The following is a 25,480-nucleotide window of genomic DNA, read 5'->3' on the forward strand; positions in this document are numbered from 1 at the left end:
TGACAACTGTCTGTGGTAATCTGGTGGAAAGTGGTATGAATTTGAATATACATTTTTCAGACAAAGTTACAATAGGAAAGTGAGACAATATAACTGATAGAAAATAGAGAGAGAAAAGTGTGAAGGAGAGGATGAAGGGAACTTGGGGAAACGGGATGATTGGGGATATAGGAAGGTTGGATAGGGGAGCAGGGAAACTCATATCTTAGTTAAGGGAACCACCTAAGGGTTGGCAAGAGACTTGAACTTGGGGTGGCTACCAGATGCCCAGGGCAATGTCCCCAGTTAGTTCCTTGGGCACCTGAGGATAGGGAACCTGAAATGAACCTATTCTATAGTCATACTGATGAATATCTTGCATATCACCATAGAACCTTCATCTAGCGATGGATGGAGATAGATACAGAGACCCACACTGGAGCACCGGACTGAGCTCCCAAGGACCTAATGAGGAGCAGAAGGAGGGAGAACATGTACAACGAAGTCAGGACCACGAGGGGTGCACCCACCCACTGAGACAGTGGGGCCGATCTATTGGGAGCTCACCAAGGCCAGCTGGACTGTGACTGAAAAAGCATGGGATAAAACCGAACTCTCTGAACATGGCGGACAATGAGAGCTGACGAGAGGCCAAGGACAATGGCACGGGGTTTTGATCCTACTTCAGGTTCTGGCTTTGTGGGAGCCTAGACAGTTTGGATGTTCACCTTCCTAGATCTGGATGGAGGGGGGAGGACCTTGGACTTTCCACAGGGCAGGGAACCCTGACTGCTCCTGGGACTGAGAGGGAGGAGAAAAGGAGTGGGGGGAGGGGGAGAGGGGCGGGAGGAGGGGGAGAGGGGCGGGAGGAGGGGGAGGGAAATGGGAGGCGGGGAGGAGGCGGAAAATTTTTTTTCAAGAAAAAAAAGAAAAGAAAAGAAAATACAACTATAAAGATACTTAAAAATCGGATGTTAAGATAGCAACTTTAAAATTAAGCCAGGCTCTTTTAAATTCACTTTTCTTCAATGAAAAAGCAGATTCAGCTGTCTAAAGTCTAATTATATTTGTTTTGTAACTCACTTAAGTCAATAAAATAATCTCAAGTTGCCGGGCGGTGGTGGCGCATGCCTTTAATCCCAGCACTCGGGGAGGCAGAGGCAGGCGGATCTCTGGGAGTTCGAGGCCAGCCTGGTCTACAAGAGCTAGTTCCGGGACAGGTACCAAAGCTACAGAGAAACCCTGTCTTGGAAAAAAAAAAAAAAAAAAAAAAATCTCAAGTTGTATCTACTAATATGTAATAAACTGTAAATAAAGATATATAAATAAGATGCTTTCAGACATTTGTAAATTTTCTAATATGGAAAGCATTGAACACAATTACTTAGCTAATAAATACTACAAATAACCACCCAGACCCTCTCACCAATTTCAGCGGGAAGCTGTTTGATTTTGTTCTCCCGGATGCTGAGCGTGCTGAGCTTCGGCAGGTTTCTGATGTCCTTTTCCACAGTAGTAATACGATTAAAGCGAAGGTACAGAGTAGTCAGAGAGTCTAGCCTATATACCACTGAAGGAATTTCTCTCAGTTTATTATGCCGTAAATCAAGCATCCGCAGCTTCTTCAAGTTATCAAGAGAGTCAGGCAAACTAGTGAGTGAATTCTCACTGAGAGCCAGTGTCATGAGATTTACTAGACACCCCACCTCTGCCGGGAGGGACTGCAATTTGTTACTGTATAAATAAAGTTCTGTTAGTTGAGTCAACTCTTTAATTGATGGTGGCAGTATATGTATAGACCGCTTGGATAGGTCCAAGCGCATTGAGTTCTCTTCCCGGCATTTGTTAAGCTCCTTAATTACCTCAGCATTGCTGGATTTCTTTCTAGTCCCAGGTGCTGGATTTGGCCTTTTGATAGTATTGTCAACTGAAAAAGCCACCCCTGGTTGGGCAGCACTGGAATCCTTCTTTCCATCTTTGGCATCTTTCCCTTTGGTTTTAGGTTCTTTTTCTTTGCTTTCTTTCCCAAAACCTCCAGAGGCTTTTGCCTCTTTTTCTCTTTCCTTGGCAGATGGCACTTTGGGATCTTTCTCTTTAGAGTCTTTTTCTTTGCCTAAACTACTACTCATGTTGACTCAAGCCTAAACAAAACACTACATGAACTCCTTTTATTTGCCAGCAATCCAAACCAAAGATGAAGAGACAAAGATCCTATACAGTCAAAAGAGCGTTGGCATGAAGTGATCGGCTTGGAGTTGCATCCATCTGTTACATGTTGGCTCTAAAAGCACTATGCCCATTTCTGATAACTCATTCCAACTGGTAAAATGGTGCTGATCAGTCAGTGATTCATTGAAATTCCTGAAAAACAACAAAGACAGCAGTAAATTACCTTAGGTTATAAATTACATTGTGTAAAGTCTCTCCAAGTAATCACTGTGGGATTTGCCAGTTTCCTTATATCTTATATATTATTCAAGTCCATCTATCAGGAAACATCCCCTGCAAACTACAAAAGCCAGCAGAACACATAAGACCTTCCTCCATAGAACTTATGTATATTAAATGACTAAGTATTTTAAAGTCTGATGGAGGAAGGTCATTGGTTAATTAATAAAGAAACTGCTTGGCCCTGATTGGTTAGAACATAGGTGGGTGGAGTAAACAGAACAGAATGCTGGGAGGAAGAGGAAGTGAGCTCAGATGCAGGGCAGCTCCTCTCAGAGCCAGACGCCATTTCCTCTCCTCTCTGGGGCAGACGCGATGAAGCTCCGACCCAGGATGGACGTAGGCTAGAATCTTCCCGGTAAGCGCACCTTGGGGTGCTTCACAGATTATTAGAAATTAGGGCTAAATTAATACATGAGAATTAGTCAAGAAGAGGCTAGATATAATGGGCCAAGCAGTGTTTAAAAGAATACAATTTGTGTGTTGTTATTCCAGGGCATAAGCTAGCCATACGGCCGGGAGCTGGGTGGCAAGAACACAGCCCGCAGCTCCCACAACAAAAGTCCTTGGAACAGTGCTTATACAAAGAAAGTACTTAATTATTAGCTATTGTGATTTGGCCTACTTTTGAGCTCTCAAAACTTTGTATCAAGCCAGGCAGTGGTAGTGCGCACCTTTAAACCCAGCATTAGGGAGGCAGAGGCAGGTGGATCTTTGTGAGTTCGAGGCCAGCCTGGTCTACAAGAGCTAGTTCCAGAACAACCACCAAAGCTACAGAGAAATCGTCTCAAAAAATAAAAAATAAAAAAAAAACAACTTTGTATCATAGTTAACTTGGATTCATTTTTTTACCTTTTCCTATGAGGATGTATAGGAATAAATTGTTATCCCCAACTAAACAGACACAGAAGCACAGAAATACCCTTTAGCTTTTTAATCTCTTTGGAGTGGTGACAGATCAAGAATTCAAATCAGGTAGTACATATCCATAGTCTGTACTTAACAAATACACTGACTCTGCTTTACCTACACTACTAATCAAATGGCTTTAGATAACAGGAAAGACCTCAAAGCTGACACAGACTAAGGAGCAGTAAAGAACAAGGAAAAAATGAATGAAGTGAGATTTGTAAGGGGAAAAGAGGAGAAAGTTCAGGTGAAAGGGTTGATTCTGATACATGGAGATATGAGAACAACCTCTGGAAAACAGTGACTAAAAGTAATCTCCATTGCTATTTATATTTTAGGGACTAAAAATGAAAGACTTATGACACCGAGAATCTTTTAGATATAAAAGGAGCTGGGGAGATGGCTCAGTGTGTTAAGTGCCTGTTAAACAATCATACACATGTGAGTTTAATCCCCAGCAACCATGTCAAAGACAGGCATGATGGTGTACACTTGTAATCCCAGTGCTGGACAAGGAACCTCTAAAACTTGATAGTCTGCCAGCATAATCTCATTGGTCAGCCCTAACTCCAGTGAGAGCCTGTCTCCAAAACCAAGGTGGATTTGTAGCTGCTTAGGAACAACTGACCTTTGTCATGTATACACACACAGTTTTGTAGTTTAAAATAAGTCTTATTTTGTGACTAATTCTTATCATTGGTAATATTGTTAGTACTACTGCTTAAAACTTAAATTACATCATCTTATCTGATTAAGAGACTTACTAAAAGTTCATCAAGTAGAAGTAGACAAATGGAGAATATTTTTTAAAAATTTTCTTTTAGGGTGGATTACAGTTTGGTGGTACAGCACTTGTCTAGTACAAATGACAGTCCTAAAGTAAATCTCATGCAGGGTGAGGGGAGGGGGATGGGGCCCTGGGTGGTGTCGGAGGTATAAATGGGATATAGGCTTCAATCACATAACTTTATGGTTTAGGCAACCAAAGCACAAGTGCCAACTACTGGTTAAGATAGCCTATTAATGTCAGATTAGTGACATAAAATATATCATTTTAGGAAAAAAAAAAACCAACATCAATGCGTTCTTTAATTTACAAGGCTAGAGTGGCAAAGGAGAATATTGTGGAATGTAGAGAAATAGGGAAGTTCTACCCAGAATAAAGAATAGGCTTGGATTGTACAGGGCAGTGAAAAGATAAAAAGTTCTGCTGCAACCATATGCATAGATTGGGTAAAGTAAATAACCTCAACATAAAATTGTAGAATATGGGAATATACTGACAAATTTGGTGCTGCAATTAAATAAATATATCATCGTTTGCTAGCACATCTGTAAAAGCCTAACTCCCAATAGTTCATACCACTTTAAAACATGAAGAACACTAACTAAAACTGTGTAATAGTGAATAACTAGAAATATAAACAGCCAGAAAAAATTTCCCTTAAAGATATCAAGGAAAAGACAGACAAAAACTGAAAGATATCAGTAAATCCCTTAAAGAAAACCAAGAAATCCAAGAAAAAAAAAGCAATCAAACAGGTGAAAGAAACAGTTCAAGACTTGAAAACTGAAATACAATTTAAAAAAAATAGAGGGAATTCTAGAAATGGAAAATCTGGGCAAATGAATAGGAACTACAGATGCAAGTAACCAACAGAATACAAGAGGTGGAAGACAGAATCTCAGGCATCGAAGATAAGAATGTAGAAAATAGATGCATCAGTCAAAGAAAACGTTAAATCCAACAAAGTTTTAACACAAAACATGCAGAAAATCTGAGACACTGTGAAAAGACCAAACCTAAAAATAAAAGGAATAAAAGGAGAATACCAGCTCAAAGGCATAGAAAATATATTCAACAAAATCATAGCAGAAAACTTTCCCAACCTAAAGAAAGACATGCCAATAAGTGTACAAGAAGCTCACAGAACATGAAAGGACTGGACAAAAAAAAAAAATTACCTCGCCATATAATAATCAAAACATAAAACATACAGAATAAAGAATATTCAGAGCTGCAAAGGAAAAAGACAAAGTAACATATAAAGGCAGACCCATCAGAATAACACTCGACTTCTCAATGAGGACTCTGAAAGCCAGAAGGTCCTAGACAGACATTATACAGATATTAAGAGGCCAACAATGCAAGCCCAGGCTACTATAACTAGCAAAACTTTCAATCACCACAGATGGAGAAAACAAGATATTCCAAGACAAAACCAGATTTAACAATACCTATCCACAAATCCAGGCCTACAGAAAGTACTAAAAGGAAAACCCCAACCCAAGAATTCAGCTGCACCCACGAAAACATAGGTAATAGATATTCCCACACCAGTAAATCCCAAAGAAGGTAAACACACACACACACACACACACACACACACTATCACCAACAATAACAAAACCAAAAACAACTGGTTCATTTTGATTCGTCATGAATTTTGTGGCCAAAAAACAAAAATCACTCTAACCAAACAAGTAAAAGACCTGTATGACAAGAACTTTAAGTCTTTGAAGAAAGAAATTGAAGAAGATACCAGAAAATGGAAAGATCGCTCATGTTCTGGGATAGGTAGGATCAAAATAATAAAAATGGCAATCCTACTAAAAGCAATCTATAGATTTGATACAATTCCTAATTCTTCACAGACCTTGAAGGAACAATATTCAACTTCATACGGAAAAACAAAAAACCCAGGATAGCTAAAACAATCCTGTACAATACAGGAACTCTGGAGGCATCACCATTCCTGACTTCAGATTCTATTATAGAGCTACAGTAATGAAAATAGCTTGGTATTGGCATGAAAACAGACACATGGATAAATGGAATCAAATTGAAGACCCCGACATTAATCCACATACCTATGAACACCTGAAATTTGACAAAGAAACTAAAAATATACAATGGAAAAAGAAAGTATCTTCAACAAATGATGCTGGCATAACTGAATGTCATCATGCAGAAGAATGCAAATAGATCCATATCTATTGCCCTGCACTAAACTCATGACAAAGTGATAAAAGACCTCAACATAAATCCAGCCACACTGAACCTCACAGAAGAGAAAGTGGGAAGTGGTCTTGAATGCAATGGCACAAGAAACCACTTTCTAAATATAACACCAGTAGTGCAGACACTGAGATCAACAATTAATAAATGGAACCTCCTGATACTAAAAAGCTTCTGTAAGACAAAGGACAGTCAATAAGACAAAATAGCAGTCTACAGAATGGAAAAAGGTCTTTACCAACCTCTTATCTGACAGAGGACTGATCTCCAAAATAGATAAAGAAACTAAACATCAAAATACCAAATAATCCAATTAAAAAATAAGGGTACAGACCTAAACAGAGAACTCAACAGAGGAATCTCAAATGGCTGAAAGATATTTAAGAAATTCCTCAACATCCTTAGAAATCAGGGAAATGCAACCAAACGACACTGAGATACCAATATCAAAAATACCAATGATAACTTATGCTGGAGAGGATTTGGAGTAAGGGAAACACTCTTCCACTACTAGTGAGAGTGCAAACTTGTTCAGTAGCATTATTCATTATAGTCAGAAACTGGAAACAACCTAGATGCCCCTCAACCCGAAAATGGATAAAGAAAATGTGAAACATTTATACAACGGAGTATTACTCAGCAGTAAAATATGAACAACATGAAATTTTCAGGCAAATGGATGGAACTAGAAAAAAACATCCTGAGTGAGATAATCCAGACCAACATGGTTTGTACTCACTCATAAGTGGGTATTAGACATAAAGCAAAGGATAACCAGCCTATAGTCCACAACTCCAGACAAGTTAGGTAACAGGGAGTATAGGCAGAGGCTGCTGGTTCATTACCAGCCTCCCAGACCCAAAATAATCCCACAGAAACTATATTAATTAAAGCACTGCTTGGCCTATAAGCTCAGGCTTCTCATTAACTAACTCTTACATCTTAATTTAACCCATTCCTATCATTTTATATTTTACCATGAGGCTCGTGGTTTAACAGTAAGGTTCCAGAGCGACAGTCTCCTTCAGCAGTTATGTGGCATCTTCCTAACTCTGCCTACTTTCTCTCTAAATCTCTGTTCGGATTTCCCACCTGGTTTTACTCTACTAAGCCATTGGCTGAAACAGTTTCTTTAATAACCAATGGTAACAAAACATTCGTAGCATACAGAGGGGAATCCCACATCAAAGCAGGACCCTAAGAGGGACACATGAACAACCCTGGGAAGGGGAAATAGATGAGATCTCCTGGGTAAACTGGGGGTGGGGGCATAGGGGAAGGGATGAGGAAACTGGATGGATGAGTTGGGGGAGGAACAGAGAGGGAGAGCAAGGTAAGATACCTTGATATAGGGAGTCTTTATGGTGTTAAGGAGAAGACTGGTGCTAGGAAAATTCCCAGGAATTCACAAGGATGACACCAGCTAAGACTCCTAGCAATAGTTGAGAGGTGCCTATACTGGCCTTCTCCTGTAAGCAGATTGGTGACTACCCTAATTGTCATCATTGAACCTCCATCCAGTAACTGATGGAATCAGATGCAGAGGCCCACAGCCAAGCACTGGGTAGAGCTCTAGGAGTCCAGTTGAAGAGAGGGAGGAGGGATTAAATGAGTAAGGGGATGGGTCAAGATCATGATGGTAAAATCCAAATAGATAGCTGATCCAAGCTCATGGGACCTCACAAACTCTGGACCGACATCTGGGAAGCCCACATGGGACCAAATTAGGCCCTCTGCATGTGTGTGACAGTTGTGTGGCTTGGTCCGCTTGTGGAGCCCCTGGCAGTGAGACCATCCCTAGTGCATGTAGCTTTTTGGCTATGGTGGGATACCATGCTCAGCCTATATTGGGGGGGGGGGGTGGCAGGGAAGGGATAGGCTTGGCCCTGCCTCAACTTGATGTGCCAGGCTTAGTTACCTCCTCATAGGAGGCCTTACCCTTTCTGGGGAATTGGAGGAGGTTGGTACATAAAATGAATAAAAAATTTAAAATAAAAAAGAATAAAATATTTCGGGAAAAGAAAAATGCTCCAACAAATAACTATACATACACTCTTGAAAGCAAACATTTAAAAAGTTTCAGAATGAAAGATATAAGGAAATAATCAGAAAAGGTCACAATTACAAACTTAATAAATGAAAACTACAAAACTCACTGAACTGGTCAATTCAAGAAAGCTTAATAAAATCACAAAGATTCCTAAAACGCAACACTTCAAAGAAGCTCAGGGTCTGTATAAAAACAAAACAGCTAGTGTTAGGTTCTCACAGACCAAAGGCAGAGAAAAGGAATATAGGGCTAAAATTCATATTTGAAATTTGAAAGAAAATAAACCTATTGCGAGAAAATACTGAGCAAACTCTGCCAAATCAAATTCAAATTCAAAGAAATCTATGCAAAAACATGAAAATCAGATTTACCAGCCAGTGCAAACCTTACAGTACAACAATGACTTGAATAGCAGTGAACTTTTTCACCAGAAATGACATTGACCAAAATTAAGTTGAAAAAACTTTCAAGTGTTACAAGACAGACCTGTAAACCAGGAGAGCACACTCAGTAGAAACAGTCTCCAGAAATGTAAATAAAATGAAAACACACCCGGATGAAGCAAACTGAAGAGAATTATAGACTACAACTTAGACTATAAAAAAGGAAAGAAACAGGTAGGCTACCCACAAACCTCTTCCACACTGTTCCCCCAGACCGAATTCTCAGGGTGGACCCAAACAGAACACCAGTTGTAACCTCCTCCAACCCCTCCACACCTCTTGTGGATCACACAAACCATCCACCCTCTGGCCTCCCCTCCCAGCCTGATAGCTGTATCCTGGCCCCCAACTTGAGCCAATACCCCCTGCTCAACCACAGGCCACACCTGCCTGAAGCAGGCTGCTTGCTGATCGGTTATCCCAAATCCAATCCTTAGGGTCACCCCTAGTGCTGCAACAGGCCATTTCCCCAGGCCTCCCCTTTTCCCAGCCTCCAACACTAGCAAGCATTCCTTGTGAGCACACCAGCAGAACAGGCCAGTAAAACAGGCAAACCACAGTGAACACACTCTGAATATCCAGAGAGAAAATAGAAACCAAGAAATAAAATGCCCACCCAACAAAGACAAACCCAGAAATCAGTACCTCCTAGACCTATAAATCACCCAAAACCCAGACACCCAGGTGCCAGCATAAGAACACAACAATAGTCAGGGTAACACCAGAGAGAGCCAGTGCATGGCCTACACTGCCTGGATGGCCAGGAACCACAGACTGTATAGCCCAAAGTCCTAGAGTAGAACCAAACAAACTGGGGGGAAAAAAGATTCCTAATGATATTCTGCTATACTCATATATCAATATATACAATGATGCCTTGTCCAGTCATCATCAGAGAGGCTTCCTCCAACAGCAGATGGGAACAAGAAATAGATCCACAGTCAGACATTATGTGGAGAGTCTAAATTGTAGGTCTCCATTGGATCCCTCCCCTTGGAGAACAGGAAACCCCACAGAAGAGTAGTAGGTAGGATTATGGAAGGGGTGGATAACACCAGGAAAACATGGCCCACCAAATCAACTAAGCAGGGATCATATAAGCTCACAGAGAAACTGAAGCAGCAAGCACCAGGCATGCAAGGGTTTACACCCAGGTCCTCTAAGTATATGTTATGGCTGTTAGCTTGTTTTTTTTCGTGGGACTCCTAACAGTGGGAGTGGATCTATCGCTGACTTTTTTGCCCAGTATTGAGACTCTTTTGTTCCTATTGGGTTCTCTTGCCCAGTCTCAATATGAGTTGCTTTGCATTGTTTTATTGTGTCTTGTTTTTAGCATCTGGCTCATGCCTCTTGGTATCCTGCTCTTTTCTGAGGGGGAGTGAATTAGGAGAGAGGAGGCGAAGAGAGCTGGGAGGGATGGAGGGAGGGGGAACTGTGGTCAGGATGTACTTGTATGAAAAAAGAATCTACTTTCAATTTTAAAAATTAATTTAATTTTTTTAAAAAAAGGTAAGAGAATGTGGATAAATAAAATTGCAAAGTTTTCTTCTTCAGTTTGATAAATCATACTTGACTTTTGAAAGCTAAGATGGCTGTTAACACATAAACAGTAAGAGTGAAGATGGCTGTGTCATAAAAATGAAAAGAGCTTCAACTATGCTAAGTAATGCTTCTTGCAATGCTAAAATTCTGATACAAGTAAGAGTGATAAATTTTGTTTTGTTTTTGTTTTCCGAGACAGGATTTCTCTTCTCTGTAGCTTTGGAGCCTCTCTTGGAACTAGCTCTTGTAGACCAGGCTGGCCTCAAACAGAGATCTGCCTGCCTCTGCCTCCACCTGGCAAAAGTGATAAAATTATAAGAACAGATACTCTAAGTCATAAATTACTCACAAAGAGGAGACAATATAAAGAAATATAAATCACTACACATAAAATGAAATCCTTATGACAACGTTCGGTAGACGGTGGTTAGTGTAGTCACTAGTCACTGTGCACAGAATAAACGACAGTAGAGCACCCAACCCCAAATGAGACCCTGTATCATGCCTCCTCCCTGCTGGACTCAGGGAAGATAAAGATGAGAGTACAAATTTTAAGAGGCAGTAGTTGGAGGAGAACTACGGTGAAACAGCATTTTCTATGCCTGACAAGGCCACTGTACACATGAACTCACAGTGGCTGCCTGCACAAGACCAGTATAAAAGCAAGTCAGTATGAATGGGGGAAGGGCTCACAAATTCCCACCCTTTGCTGAAAAGCTATTGGTAGTTGACAGCTGGGGAAAGTAGAGTCAGTTTTCTTAACAGGTGTGCCTCCTGGTAGGCTGCCCATGCTCTAGGGGACGTCAATACACCAACCAGTGTACTAACTGAACTGTGGATTAAAAAAAAAAAAAAAAAAGACAAAAAGTTGGGAGGAAGAAATGGGAAGGGTGCTGGGAAGAACTGGAGTGGGGAAGGGAGATATATAAAATTCTAGAGAATAAAAATACATTATAAAAACAACTATGGGAAAAGATACCATGTAAATATTAATCAACGAAAATCTAGAATGAACCAATCAGTATCAAAGTAACATTACCAGAGACAGAAAGAGAGCTGATATAATGATAGTCGTCTCCAAGAAAATAATACATCATTAAATACATAGTCTCAAAACTATAGAGCTTCAAAATATGTAAGTATATTCATCTGATAAAAGAAGAAAAACCTGAGCTGGGGAGATGGCTCATTTGGTAAGTTAACTGCTGCACAAGCATTAGAACTGGAATTCAGGTCCACAGCACCCACATAAAAGCTGGTAATGACAGCATTCCTCTGTGACCCTGGTGCTGGGGTGGAGATCCTGAGGACCTGTTAACCAATTAGTCTGGCTAAAAATATCTAGGTTCAGTGTAAGACCTTGTCTGAGGAAGACATCTGATTACTGACCTCTAGGCCCCAAACACGTGCACGCACGCGTGCGCGCGCACACACACACACAAATAAATAAATAAACAAACAAACACATATCTATGGGGGAATTTCAACTACCTCACTAGAGAATAACCGAAGTAAACTTAACAGGAACCAAGTGAATATGAAATAAAAGCAAAACACACATATATTTCCAGGGCCCATGCAATATAACCAAAATAGACTTAATCCTAAAGCATAGAGAAACTTTAAATTTTAAAGAATTGAAATCATACAATGTATGTTCTCTGGCCATAAGGAATAAGACTAAAAAGCAGTCACAGAAAGATAATAAAATTCTTCAAACATATGAAAATGAACACACCACTAAATCTATGGGTCAAAAAGTTAACAAGGAAAATTACTCATTGAGCAAAGTAAAAATGAAAACGTATCAAAATCTATAGGATGTAAACAGCAGATCAGTGGGAAATATTCACCTCTGAATGATAATATTATACTATACAATCCCAGTCATTTAAATTTCTACATCCAGATACTTGAGAAAAGCAAGTAAAATCCAAAGAAAGTTGAAAGAAATAGACAAAAAGAAACCCATAAAATCAAAACTAAAAAGGCAGAAACTCAACTTTTAAAAATTCACAAAATTGAGAAACTTCTATCGACACTGACAAAGATAAAAACAGGCAAATGGGGGATATCACTGAAGATCCCACATTACAGGGACAACAGAATACTGAAGACAGCTCTATAACAATGTTCAACAACAGATTAAAATGGGCTAAAAGCCTATAAAATCTCAAGACTCAAGATTAATTATATCTGAATAATTAGAAATTAAAAAGAAATTGAAAGCACAGTTTTAAACCTTCCCAAAGAGGAAACCATCAATCACAGATGTGCCAATGAATTGTGAGAAACCCAAATAAGAGTATGAATCAGGAGCATGCCCTAAGGTGATGGTTCCCAATATCCTAATAAAAAGTCCAAAAAATTAAAAGAGTATCAATTCTACCTAATCTTCCTTAGGAAATAATCATTTTGGGGAAATGTGCCCAATATCAAAACTAGACAAATGAGTTAAAGCACAATCAGCTGTACATGAACAGCAATACAAAAATCATCAAGAACATGACTGAAACATTCCACAGAGTTGTGAAAGTCCTAGCTAGGCAAAAAGAAAGGGAGGAGGGAAAAAGAGCAGAATCACACTTTAGAGCAAATATACTTTCTTTTATAGACATTATGGTCTGTATGACACTGAAGAAAATCTCCAAAACTTCCTTTAAACTACTAAATGAGTCCACCTCAGTCCTAGAATGAACTAGAAACAAAAGATATACATCAAAATCTAAAACATAATTTCATTTGCATTAGCTCCAAAAATACTTGTGTCAACCCCATGCAGCACAGAACCTGTACAATTATAACTACACAACACTGGCACAAGCACTAATGAACAAGTTAAATCCTTGTCTCAAACAAGGGGAAAGGTGAGGACCGACCGAGACTGACTTTTGGCCTCCATGAGCATGCTGTGGCAAGTATGGCACAATCACATGCACGCATGTGTGTGTACTGGGATGTAGTTCAGAGACAGAGTCATTACCTAGCATCTGTGACCCTAGGTAGCACAAAATAAAAGGCAAGAAGACCAGCTCAGTAAATTCAGCATTTTTTTTTCTTCATCTGTAAACTTCCTTGTCTGGAAACTCTTAGGATTATTTCCTTCTTTCATAAACTTTATACACAGCTTCAAGCACTACTGCTGAGCTATTCCACTACAATTAATCTAGCAGTTACTAGTTTCAAATTAAAAGGTAAAAGAAAGGGAAAGGGAACGCTGCTCAGTGGTAGAGAGTAGTGACCTACCATTCATAAGGTCCTGGGTTCAATCCTAGTGCTGCAAATAAATGAAATAGCTATTTTTTTAAACCCTTGTCCTAAAGCACATATTTTACACAAAAATTAACTCAAAATGAAATTAAAGACCTAAATGTAAAGAATAGCTATAAAACTTTTAGAAAACATAGAAAAAATTACTTAAGAGACATGGTTGGGTAGAGTCAAGAGATTACACCAACAAGTAAAAGGCTAGAGAAAGAATGTGCCAGCCAAGTTCCTCCAGGTGGGAAGCATTATGTAAGTACAGATGAAACGGTCCTGTTTCCTCCTTTCAAGGTGCTTTATATATTCATGTAGGGGGGAAATCATCAAAGAACTTTCCATAATGTGAAAACACATAAGGGCAGAAAGATCCAGGGATACTAAGACAGAAGAGCTAAACAGAGAAGACTGGTTCCCGACTGTGAATAAGGGAGAAAGGGAACACTATAGCTAAGGATTTTTACATTATGCTGTAAGTTCCTAGGGTTTATTGTGTTATGATACAAAATCATTTCCCCCAACTTCCCTGTGCTCCATGTATTTTATTCTTCTCTCTTTCCATGAGCCCCAGCAAGGATATTTCAAATTCCTGAATCATCATTGTCACATTCTAAAACTATAGTTCTTTTATACCAAAAAAAAAAGGAGCTGTTGCAACTTACAGATGAAACTTGGATGGTGGCAAATTTCACAAATTGTGGTTAGCCTACTAAACGAATAAGCATGAAGCACAGTGTTCAGAGAACTGCATGCTATCCACTAAACTAAACTGCCAAAAACTGATTACACTGTATCATCGTCTTGGAAATATATCAACAACAGAAAATGACAAAAGTCTCATTTTTTTCTTTTCTTTTTTTTTTTTGTTTTTTTCCCCAAGACAGGGTTTCTCTGTGTAACAGTCCTATCTGTATTTTAAACCAAATACACACATTAAATATGAATTATTAGACCCACTTTAGGAGATGCCTATTCCTTAAAAAAAAAAAACTATAAGTTAAACTCTTGTTACATTACTCTGATCTAGAGTTCTGAACTAGAACCTCTAATTCTCATTTTAACCTCTTCTTATCCCACTCCCCAACATCTAAAGCCACTGTTCTCTTTTTAAGAGAACTGGGTACTTTTTGATTTGTCTTTTTGTGATACCAGGGACCAAACATAGAAGGTTTCACACATACTAGACATTCTACCATTGAACTACATACATTCCCAGCCCCCAAAGCTGTTACAAGCATCTATTATAAAGTACACATCAAATATGAAATTACAATACGTATTATATCAAAGCATCCTTCCTCTCCTTTCCCTCAAAGCACTTTTCCCCAAATACTATATATCACACCTGAATTTTATTGGTACATTCCCTCTTCAAACTAGGACCCACTTGCTTAAAGTGGATCCATGTCTCAACTTTCAATTTTTATTCAAGATAATTTTTCTGTTTGTTGCTCATACCAACACCAAACTTTGTTTTCTAACTGGATAACCACGAGTATACGGTACAGATTTAGTATAGGAGGCCTTACTGAAAATGCTTGGAAGCAGCAGAGGTTTAAACTTCCGAATATTCTAAATTTTGGAAAATTTGCATAAACTTTCCCATTTGAGCATCCTTAGTCAAAACATCTAAACTGCATGGAGTGGTGGCAATTTAGAGGCAAGGCCTGGCAGATCTTTATAAATTCAAGGCCAGCCTGTTCTGCATAGCAAGTGATAAACAAAGCATAAAATACAATTTGGAGAATTAGAAGTGAAGACTTGGGACACTCAAATTCTATAAAGGAAAAGAAGAAAAGGAACAGTTGATTGCTAGGTAAAAAAATGAAAATCAAAAATTGTCAGAAAGTCACTAACAACACAATAAAATTGATAAAGAAAAACTTCCTTGTTATGACTAAAGGAAACTTGAGAAACTTATGGCTTCACCAGAAGCTTCTTTTTGCTCACAAACTGAGAGATTAGTGAGAGGAAACACTAGGAAGGTAACAAATGGGAACACACTCCCTTCCCATTGGCTAAAACTAGAAACTCATGGTGACCAAAGCAGCAGATGAGACAGAACCTTCCACCTCCAATAGTAGGACCCACAGTAATAGTAAGCAGCAGATGAGACAGAACCCTTCCCCCTCCAATAGTAGGACCCACAGTAATAGTAAGCAGCAGATGAGACAGAACCCTTCTACCTCCAATAGTAGGACTCACAGGCGTCAGCTATCTGAAGTAACCTCTAATGTAGAGGTAAAACTGTTACTCTCAACTCTCATCACGTCAAGTAGAGCAAAATTCATTTTTCTAGATTTCCTCATGCATCCTTTACTAACTCACCTTCAATAAAACGGCTGTTTATATCTAGCATTATTTATAACAAAGTTCATACACACACACATACACTGCTGAGCTACTAAGATGTAAAAGTCATTTTGTTTTATACTTAAGCTGTATTATGTAGGTCAAAATTCTAAAGTAACTGATCAATCCATGCTTAGTGACATACAACTTTAACCCCAGCAGGCATGCATGTAGGAAGCAGAAGCAGGTGGATCTCTGTGAGTTCAAAGTCAGCCTGGTTTACACAGTGAGTCCTAGGACAGCCAGAACTACACAGTAAGACCTTGTCTTGACAACTACCCCCTCCCAAAGTAACTCATCAAAAAAGGAAGAAGGAAGCGTAACAGGAAGGAAAATATGGGCACAGTACAACGATATCCTTGCATGAAAATGTCAGTGAAATCCATTTTTTTGTACAGTAAAACATGTTTTAAAGTAAGAATGATCAATTCATATAGTTTCACTTGTTAAAAAATTATCAGGGCTGGAGAGATGGCTCAGCGGTTAAAAACACTGGCTGCTCTTCCAGAGTTCTTGAGTTCAATTCCCAGCAACCAAATGGTGACTCACAACCATCTATAATGAGATCTGGTGCTCTCTTCTGGTCTACAGGCAGACATGAAGGCAGAACACTGTATGCATAACAAATAAATCTTTTAAAAATCACCAATTATATATCAACCTAATGTCAGAAAAAAATATAAGATTATCCAGTACAAACCTTCCAACCATCTACTCACTCACGAGCTGTTCTCTGAGTAAAATGCTACACTGTAACTGGGGCTTACAGGAAAAGATAAAATTCTTACTTTCAATGATTTTGAGTAAGGAAAGAAATGGACAAGTTACAAAACTGTAAGAACAGAGGAACTGGAAGTATGATAAGGAAGATGAGGCTCAACAGGACTCACAAGTTCACACTGTAGGCATCAGCTTCCTGAGCAATAGAGAAACCATGGAAGTACTACAGCACCATAAGTAATTTTCCCAAGAATGGAAGTCAGGGCCCATGATATGACTGAAAGTATAGGTGGCCAAATCTTGAAAAGCTTGTTATACAAGTTTCATAATATGGATTTTATCTTGAAGACACCATGATCTAAGAATATTCTGGGAGCATAACATGGGTAAATGTGAAGAGTAAATATATTCATAAAGGGTGAAGGGGGTGTTAACACAGGCAGACTTTTAGATTTATATCTGATAAAGTCCAAAATGGTTTTTATAAATCAGATGTTCTCCAAGCAGCGAAACAGTTAAAAGAGAAAAAAAATAATCCAATAATAAATTCTCAAATGTCCCATCAATGCCAATCGGTGATAACCATTGAGGATTTTAACAATCCTAGGAATTAACCCAAGACTGTTAACCAAATGAGTGTGGTTAAGGAGTAATCTGTATGTTAAAGAGTGCTCCAGGTAATTCAAGTGTAGGGCCAAATTTGGAAAACATTTCGATAGCCCATGCCAAACATAAAAGGACACAATCCAATTACTTTAAATGTAGGAATTCCACAAATTCACTTAGGCTGTACCAATGTTTAGGAATTTAATGGACAGAATATACACATAAGAACTACCTCTGTATACTATACAATCTTCAAATGCCAACTAGATGAAAAACTTTGTAATAATCACCTAGAATCTATTCCATTTTATCTATGAGCCTCAACTGTTTTTTTAACTTCTTAAACTATAACTGGGATATTATTAAGTTAAACCACTGGTTTAAAATAACCAAATAAAATAGAAGATAGGAATATTTTACAAGATGTCTTAGAAACAAAAATCAAAGAAAGGATGAAAGACACAGACCCAGAGTTTTATGTCTGAGCTGATGGAGTGATGGCAGTAGACTTCTGCCAGCAGAAAGGAGTAACTGCCTCCACAGCACAGCCACTGTCCATGTTTCTGTGACTAACTCCACACCCATGCCCATGGGCTGTCCTGATCAATCCCAGTGGGAAACAAAATAACAAAATCCAAAACATCACCACGATAAAGACCCTAACTACAGTAGAACTAGCAGTAACACACTCAGCACATTAAAGACTACATGACAGACACACAGCCAACACTATGACAAATAAAGACTCAAAGAAATCCCATTAAAAGTAGGAACAAAACATGACTGACCACTGTCACCACAATATATTTTTCAATATATTATTCCAAGTACTACCTAGAAGGAAATTAAAGGGATAATGATAAGAAGTCAAATTACCTCTATTTGCAGATAATATGATATCAGACATCAAAGAGCCCCACATTTCTACCAGAAAACCTCTATGAATGATCAAGACCCCACTGGGCATGGTGATGTACACCTTTAACATCAGCACTCAGGAGGCAGAGGCAGGCAGATCTCTGAATTCTAGGCAAATCTGGTCTACAGAGTGAATTCCAGGAAAACCAGGGCTATTTAGGGACCCTATTACAAAACAAAGGAGATCAACACTTTCAGCAACGTAGCAGGATACAATATTACCCTGGATAGTTATTATTGCTGTGATCAAAGGCATCACCAAAAGCAACTTGGGGAGAAAACAGTTCCAATTACAACACTGTGAATAAACAAACCTAAGGAGTTGAAACACCGCTACAGTAAAAACTTTAGTTAAAGAAAGTAACTGAGGAAGACATTAGAAGGAAAGACCTCCCACGTGCATACATCCATAGAAATTGTAGAAATAACCATCCTACCAAAAGTCATTTACAAATTTAATACAAGCCCAACAAAATACACATGACATTCTTCACAAAGTAGAAAAAGAGAAATCCTAAAATTTACATAAGAGTGACAAAAGACCCCTAACAGCCAAAGCATGAAGGACAGGGAATGCTGGAGGGATTCTTATTCCAGACTTCAAGCTCTATCACAGAGCTGTAATAAGAAAAATCGCATGGCATTGGCTCAAACACAGACATGTAGGTCAATGGAATAAAATAGAAAACCCAAAAGTGACTACACATAATTAATAGCTATCTCAGATTTGACAAAGATGCCAAAAATACACACTGGAGGAATACACACTGGAAGAAGACAGCATCTTCAACAAATGGTGATGGAAAATTTGGATGCTCACACATGTAGAAAACTAAAATTAGAACCATGTTTATCATCCTGCACAAAAATCAATTCCAAGTGGATCAAAGACCTCAATGTGAAACCCGAAACTCTGTAACTACTGAAAGAAAGAGCACACAGTATCCTATAAGACACAGGTGCAACAAAGGTTTTTCTGAAAAAGCACTACATCAGCAGCTCAGGAATTAAGGCCAAAAGATAGGACCTCTTAAAACCAAAATGCTTCTTTGTGTATAGCAAAAGAAAAAAAATGAAGCCCACAGAGTGGAAATTTTTTGCCAGCTATAATTTAATGAAAGATTAACATTCAGAGTATATAGAGAACTTCAAAAAACAGAATCAAGAAAATAAACCACCCTATCAAAGCTTGGGCTACAGACCTGTACAGAGTTCTCGAGAGGAAAATGAAATGGTTAAGTATCTAAACTGTTCAATGTCCTTAGCAGTGTGGGAGATTTAACTACTCTTGAGATTTTATCTTATAAATCATAAAAGTGAACACCAAGAAAACAAATGCTGATGGGGATGCAGGAAAAGAAGAAACCCCATTCACTGCCGGTGGTGTAACAAACAGGTATCATCATTACGGAAATCAGCATAGAGAATTCTCAGAAAGCTAAAAATAAATTTACTATATGATCCAGCTGTGCCAATCGTTGGCACATAGGAAGAATTGGAGTGGAGAGAAATTATGCAAATACAGTAGCCATGCAAGAAATTCACAAAATATTAAATTTTTAAAAAATGAAAGCAGGGTGGGGTCTTGGTGGTAGGAGGAGGAAGGCTAGTGTGTTTGAAAAGAGGGGAGAGAGCAGGGTTACAGGTGCAACCACAGCATGTTAAATAAAGTAATAAAAAAGTATATACATAGAGTATGCATAAAAGATACTGGTACTTGTGGAGAAGGTAAACATTTTGGGATGGACAGATAAAGAAGGGCTCAAAAAGAAATAATACACATGAACCAAGTAAAAATATTGTCAAAGATGCAATATAGGAACTAGCAAGATGAGATGGTTATCAATGAGTAAAGGCATTTCCCACACAAGCCTGGCAACCAGAGTTGATTCCCAAAACACATGTAAAAGTGTAAGGAAAAGAACCCACCAGAGTGGTTTTTTTGACCTCTATATTTGCACCATGATACAGAGCTTCTGCCCCTATCCAAGTCTTAATGCCGTCAGTTCAGCTACTTGCAACTTAGAAGGAATAGTGAAAAGGGTACACATACAGCATAAAACTTGGTCTTAGAGGAAAAGGATCATTTTCTTCTTTTCAAGTAGATTAGAATGGACTCAGAGAAAAATTATTTATTTGGAGATAAGAGAAGCAGAAAGGAGTTGAAGTATTGTTCTTTCCAATTAAGCATAGTGGAAGGGCAGAAACAAATTTATTTGGTGACAAGAGTTTTTGAAGAAAGAAATAAAAAGGAACAGATAAAGGCCTGAACCAAAAGCAAATAAATTTAGCATCTACGTTCAGGTATCAACTTGTAACAACTAACTCTAAAACTAATAGATGCTTTCCTCAATCATGTTTGGTAATCTATATTTTATTCCTAAATTAATTGAGAGAAATTAGAAGGCCAAGAATAAAAAAAAAAAATGAAGGACTAGCAGAGAAGGCTAGGCTGGAGGAAAACGGAAAGGACAACAGTAAAGAGGGAACAGGAATGAGAGACCAAATCGGAAATTGGGTGTATTCTTTACTAAAATCTGATGTTCTTTCTGAAGGAAGAATAACTCATTTATCCACAATCATATACAAAAAACCAACACAGCAGTTTATAAAAATGGTATCATCGCCTGGTGGTGGTGCCACACACACCTTTAATTCCAGCACTTAGGAGACAGAGGCAGGTGGATCTCCGTGAGTTCGAGGCCAGCCTGTTCTACAAGAGATAGTTCCAGGTCAGCTAGACTGTTACACAGAGAAACCCTGTCTCGGAGAAAAAAAAAAATGATAATCATAATGACACCTCATTACATATCTAGCAGAAACCTAAAGTAAAAACAAGATCACAGCAAAATGCTAATGAGGTTACAGAGAGAACACATATTTCACATGTTTAGGGTGAAGGCAAAATAGTGTAGGTGCAGCTCCTCTAAAAACAGTACACACTGTACTTATATACATTGTTTCTCTTGCAACTGCAGTTCTTAGCATTTATTCCCATAAAATTAAAAAACATGTTGGCACAAAAATATGTCCTACCACTGTTGATAGGAATATTAATTATGATGACAAAAACTGGAAATTAACCCAAATGTCTTTTAATGAGTAATGAAATAAACCCTGATACGTCTACACATGGGAACACTACAGAGCAATAAAAAGGAACAAACTACATATGTAACAACCTGGATCTCAAGAGCATCAGCCCTAGAAAAATATCAAGCACAAAAAAAAAAAAGAGTAGCATAAATTCTATTTATAGAACCTTCTTAGCATGATAAAACTACAGAAAAGGAGAGCAAAGCAATGGTTCCTTATAGATGAAATGAGAGGGGAGGGACAATTGGTTTCTGAACAAAAAAACAGTCTGTATCTTGACTGTGTGGTAGTTAAACAAATCTGTTTATGAGATAAAAATATGTAAAACTATACACACTCAATGAACATATGAAAGAATATAAGCTGTTTATAATCTAATTAATAGTGTTACACCAATGTCAATTCCAGGGTTGATACTAACATTGTACTATAATTATGTAGGATGCCAACACTGTGAAAAGCCAAGTGACATGATCTTTTTGTAATTTCCCATGAGTCTGTTGTTGTTTCTAAATAAAAAGCTGGAAGTAGCTCACTTATACAGTCTTACAAACAGTACATTAAACTTCAAAAAATTACTTCTGTCAAGTTTTGATGAAGTATCACAGAACACCTTCAATTACCTGATAAAGCTACTGAAAACAGTCCAACCCCTATGCACATATATGAGGGGCGCTGGATATTAGCATAATAACAAGTGGCCAACAGTTCATTCAATCATACCTATGTGACGAAACCTCTGTAAGAATCTCTAAACTACAGAACTTGTAGAATTTCTGGTTTGGTAAATATACCAAGATGCTGAGAAGGAATAAAATATTCATACCATTTTCCCCATATTGCCTAATACACCTCTTCCACTTGACTCTGTGCTACATACGTTATACCGAACCAATAATCAAAAATAGAATTTCCCAAGTTCTATAAACCCCTTTACCTAAGAATGGAGTTTGCAGCTAGTTGGCTAGAAGTCTTTGTGGCCAGACAGGTGTTTACAGTGGGGGCAGTCTTTTGAAACTGAGCCTTTTTAACCTATAGGATCTGGCACTAACTCAATGTAGTTTCAAAACCAAACTGTAAGATTCCTACTTGGTGTAGAAAATAAACTAGAGAAAATTCCTACCACATTGTTAAGACTCCAGTGAGCAAGAACAATTCAGATACATTTAAAGTTTATAAATACAGAAATAAGAGTATTTAGTGATGAAAATCAACAGATAGCTACAAACTCTTCAAGGAAGAAAGTGTGCCCTAAGACTATAAACCCAGACTAACAGGATTAAATCAACAGTTTAAAAACTAGCAAATTCGTAAAACTCAAGGAATACTGCCCTTATTAATCAGCCAAGCCAACAGCTAAGGCAAAAAAGGCAAGCTCTGAGCACTGGTCACAAGACTATAAAAAAGTGTGACTGCCAAACACAATGTAAATGTTATAATCCCTGGCAATGTTGAATGATCAACAGAAAATAAGATCAAGGGATTGATGTATGCATACATCTTTATGCTGAATTGCTTTATACTTTTATATTTGTTACAAGTTGTCTCAATCAGTTGTAAAGAAGATACCGTAAGTTTAATGTTCATTTTAAAAGTCTCAGACTAGATCACATGTGTGTTATCACACCCACAGGGGAAAAGGGTCAAGAAAGGCAAGATAACTAATAAGAAGGATGTTTGAAAAAGTGTAAGGAAACCAACTGCTTTATAAGCCATATATATGGTTAACTGGAGTTACACAGGGAAAGTGTCCTTCCTAGAAGCTATAGGTTAGTAAACTAAAAGCCTAGTTTCAAGTGTGGAATACCCAGTGGGGTTGTTAGTCAGGGGAGGGTCCTAGAGACTCCCAAAATAATACAGGCTACTGCCATTACTCTTGGTTACTCACTAAAACTTGATGGTAAAGACTCCTATGTCTTGATCACAACACAAAAAAATCAAACTGATCTGAAAGATTCCTACTTGCTTTCTCGGTGCGAGAATGTATTTTGCAGGCTACTGAGAATGAAAGCCACCAAGTCATACCCTGCTACAACAATGACTAGCCTGGCAAGAATTGCCCATGAACACAATATAGTGGCAAAAATGCTACAGGAGTAACCAATGGATTTTTATTTAAAAAAAAAAAATTGGGCTTAAGGCCCACTGGACAGAGGGAACCCATATCTGGTACTATAAACCTCGTCACGAATCCATGATTTGGGAGAGCACAGGCCCTAATACCATTGTTTTACTCAGAGTAACAGCACTAAACTGCCATCTAAATACTTATCCTCACTTCTAGATTAGTATAGTTCTCACCCCTCATCAAAGAAGCTTTTTACGCAGCAGACTGTAGTGCATCTAGATTCACAACTGGCCAGACACACAGAATAAGTGGCTGTGGAGTACTGGGCCCTAAATAGCACCTCCTCCTCTTCCTCCTCTACAAGGATCAGGGAACACCACAGAAGAAGAGGTTGAGGATTTAAAGAGCCAGATGTTGGGGAGGACTGCTACAAAACTACTTTCTGGACCTAACAGGATGCTATATTCATGAAGTTACAACAGCTATGGTTGTTTAGAAAAAGACCTACACAAGGCCTAACTAGTCAACAGTCCAGCACCAGAAAAAATGTTGAGGAAGCCCAACCCCTCCCGGAGTTACTCTTGGCAGCTGCTGAGGAATCCATTTTCTTCAGCAGTATAGGCTACCCTTGCTCCAGTGGATGCTGCCCTATGCCCATGCCCATTTGGGCATCCCTAACTGAATTCAGTTAAGTTGAAAAAAGAGGGGAAGTCGTGGGGTTGGGGGTCCATGAAGATTTGGAGACGAGGGAGATCTAAATACATTGTCATCAGGTATGAAATTATCAAAAAATAAACAAAATGGGCACTAAAGAGTTAGCTCAGTAGGTAAGAGCTATTGCTCTCCCAGTTCAATTCCCAGAACCCACATCTGTTTGCAACTTCAATTCCAGGGGATCTAATACCCTCCTCTGGCCTCCATGGGCACCCAGCATACACATGATACTACATATATACATGCATGTAAGACACACACACACGTATTATTTGGACTTAAAAGAAGCAAAACTAAACAGAAGTTTCAGAGTAGGAGAGAGATTTTATTTTTCTTCTTTTGAATATTGTGCTGACTTGACAAAAATGACTAGCTACCTTTAGAAACCTTAAGGAATTGGCTACTGAAAACAACACTGCTAGGTATTTTTATGACCACCATGCACAAAAGTGTATTTCTGTATTTCACAGGTCATATAATACCAATTCTCAGGCACAAATATATTTCTCCAAATTATAAAAGTTCAATATTTAATATGTCATTATATTAAAAGGAATTTCTTACTGTGATGTGCATAAAAATACCAAAACACTGGAAACTTAAAGACACTAAAACACAGTATAATCCACTAGAATATTTGTAGACATTAATTATCATGCACAGTATAAATGTATGATCCATTAGAATTCCATGCAGCAAATTCTGGACCTGTTCCATATAGCTATACTTCATCCTTTCTTATTGCTATGACTTGTCGTATGGTTATAACAATTTATTCCTGTATCAACCCACATATAGGCTGTTTCTAATGATGTTTTCTTCATTTATATTAAAAAATATTTTTGCCACAACAGATAATGACATTACTGGCCATAAGCTTTCATTCATCAAAACTAGTATTTCTGTAAGGCACACGGCTAAAAGTTGAACTAAGAACCAATATACATTTAAAATTTTTATTGGAGGTACTGTCTTCTTTCAAAGAGCCTCCATTAATTTATATTCTCAATCTTTCAAATTATCATCATCAATCTGAAACATAAAATAGCACTTTATGTAAGTGCTATTTTAATCTACATTATTAATGAGAAAAATCTTTTCATTCTTCTACTTTTGTAATATTCAGGGAAAATTTAATACATAAAGCAGTTTTAATTTTCCTGAAATCACTACCATTTAATCACTAAGAGTATAGATTAAAAAGCTAGATTCCTACTTCTCATTAAAAACATCAAAACAGCCAGGCAGTGGTAGTGCACGCCTTTATAATCCCAGCACTTGGAAGGCAGAGGAAGGCAGATCTCTGTGAGTTCGAGGCCAGCCTGGTCTCCAGAGCTACAGAGAAACCTTGTCTC

General features: G+C 38.3%; 1 protein-coding gene across 3 annotated transcripts in view; it reads right to left on the minus strand.

Annotated features, from left to right (window-relative positions):
- Nucleotides 1–25,480, minus strand: part of Shoc2 (SHOC2 leucine rich repeat scaffold protein) — a 79,939-nt gene that overhangs the window by 40,025 nt on the left and 14,434 nt on the right. For all 3 annotated transcript variants that reach the window (XM_057779478.1, XM_057779479.1, XM_057779477.1), the window contains exon 2: nucleotides 1,406–2,340. In XM_057779478.1, coding sequence (XP_057635461.1) covers nucleotides 1,406–2,108 — 703 coding nt within the window. In that variant the 5' untranslated portion in view covers nucleotides 2,109–2,340. The remainder of the gene's footprint in view (nucleotides 1–1,405; nucleotides 2,341–25,480) is intronic.

This window comes from Chionomys nivalis, chromosome 8 (genome assembly GCF_950005125.1).
Source record: "Chionomys nivalis chromosome 8, mChiNiv1.1, whole genome shotgun sequence".
Taxonomy (NCBI): domain Eukaryota; kingdom Metazoa; phylum Chordata; class Mammalia; order Rodentia; family Cricetidae; genus Chionomys; species Chionomys nivalis.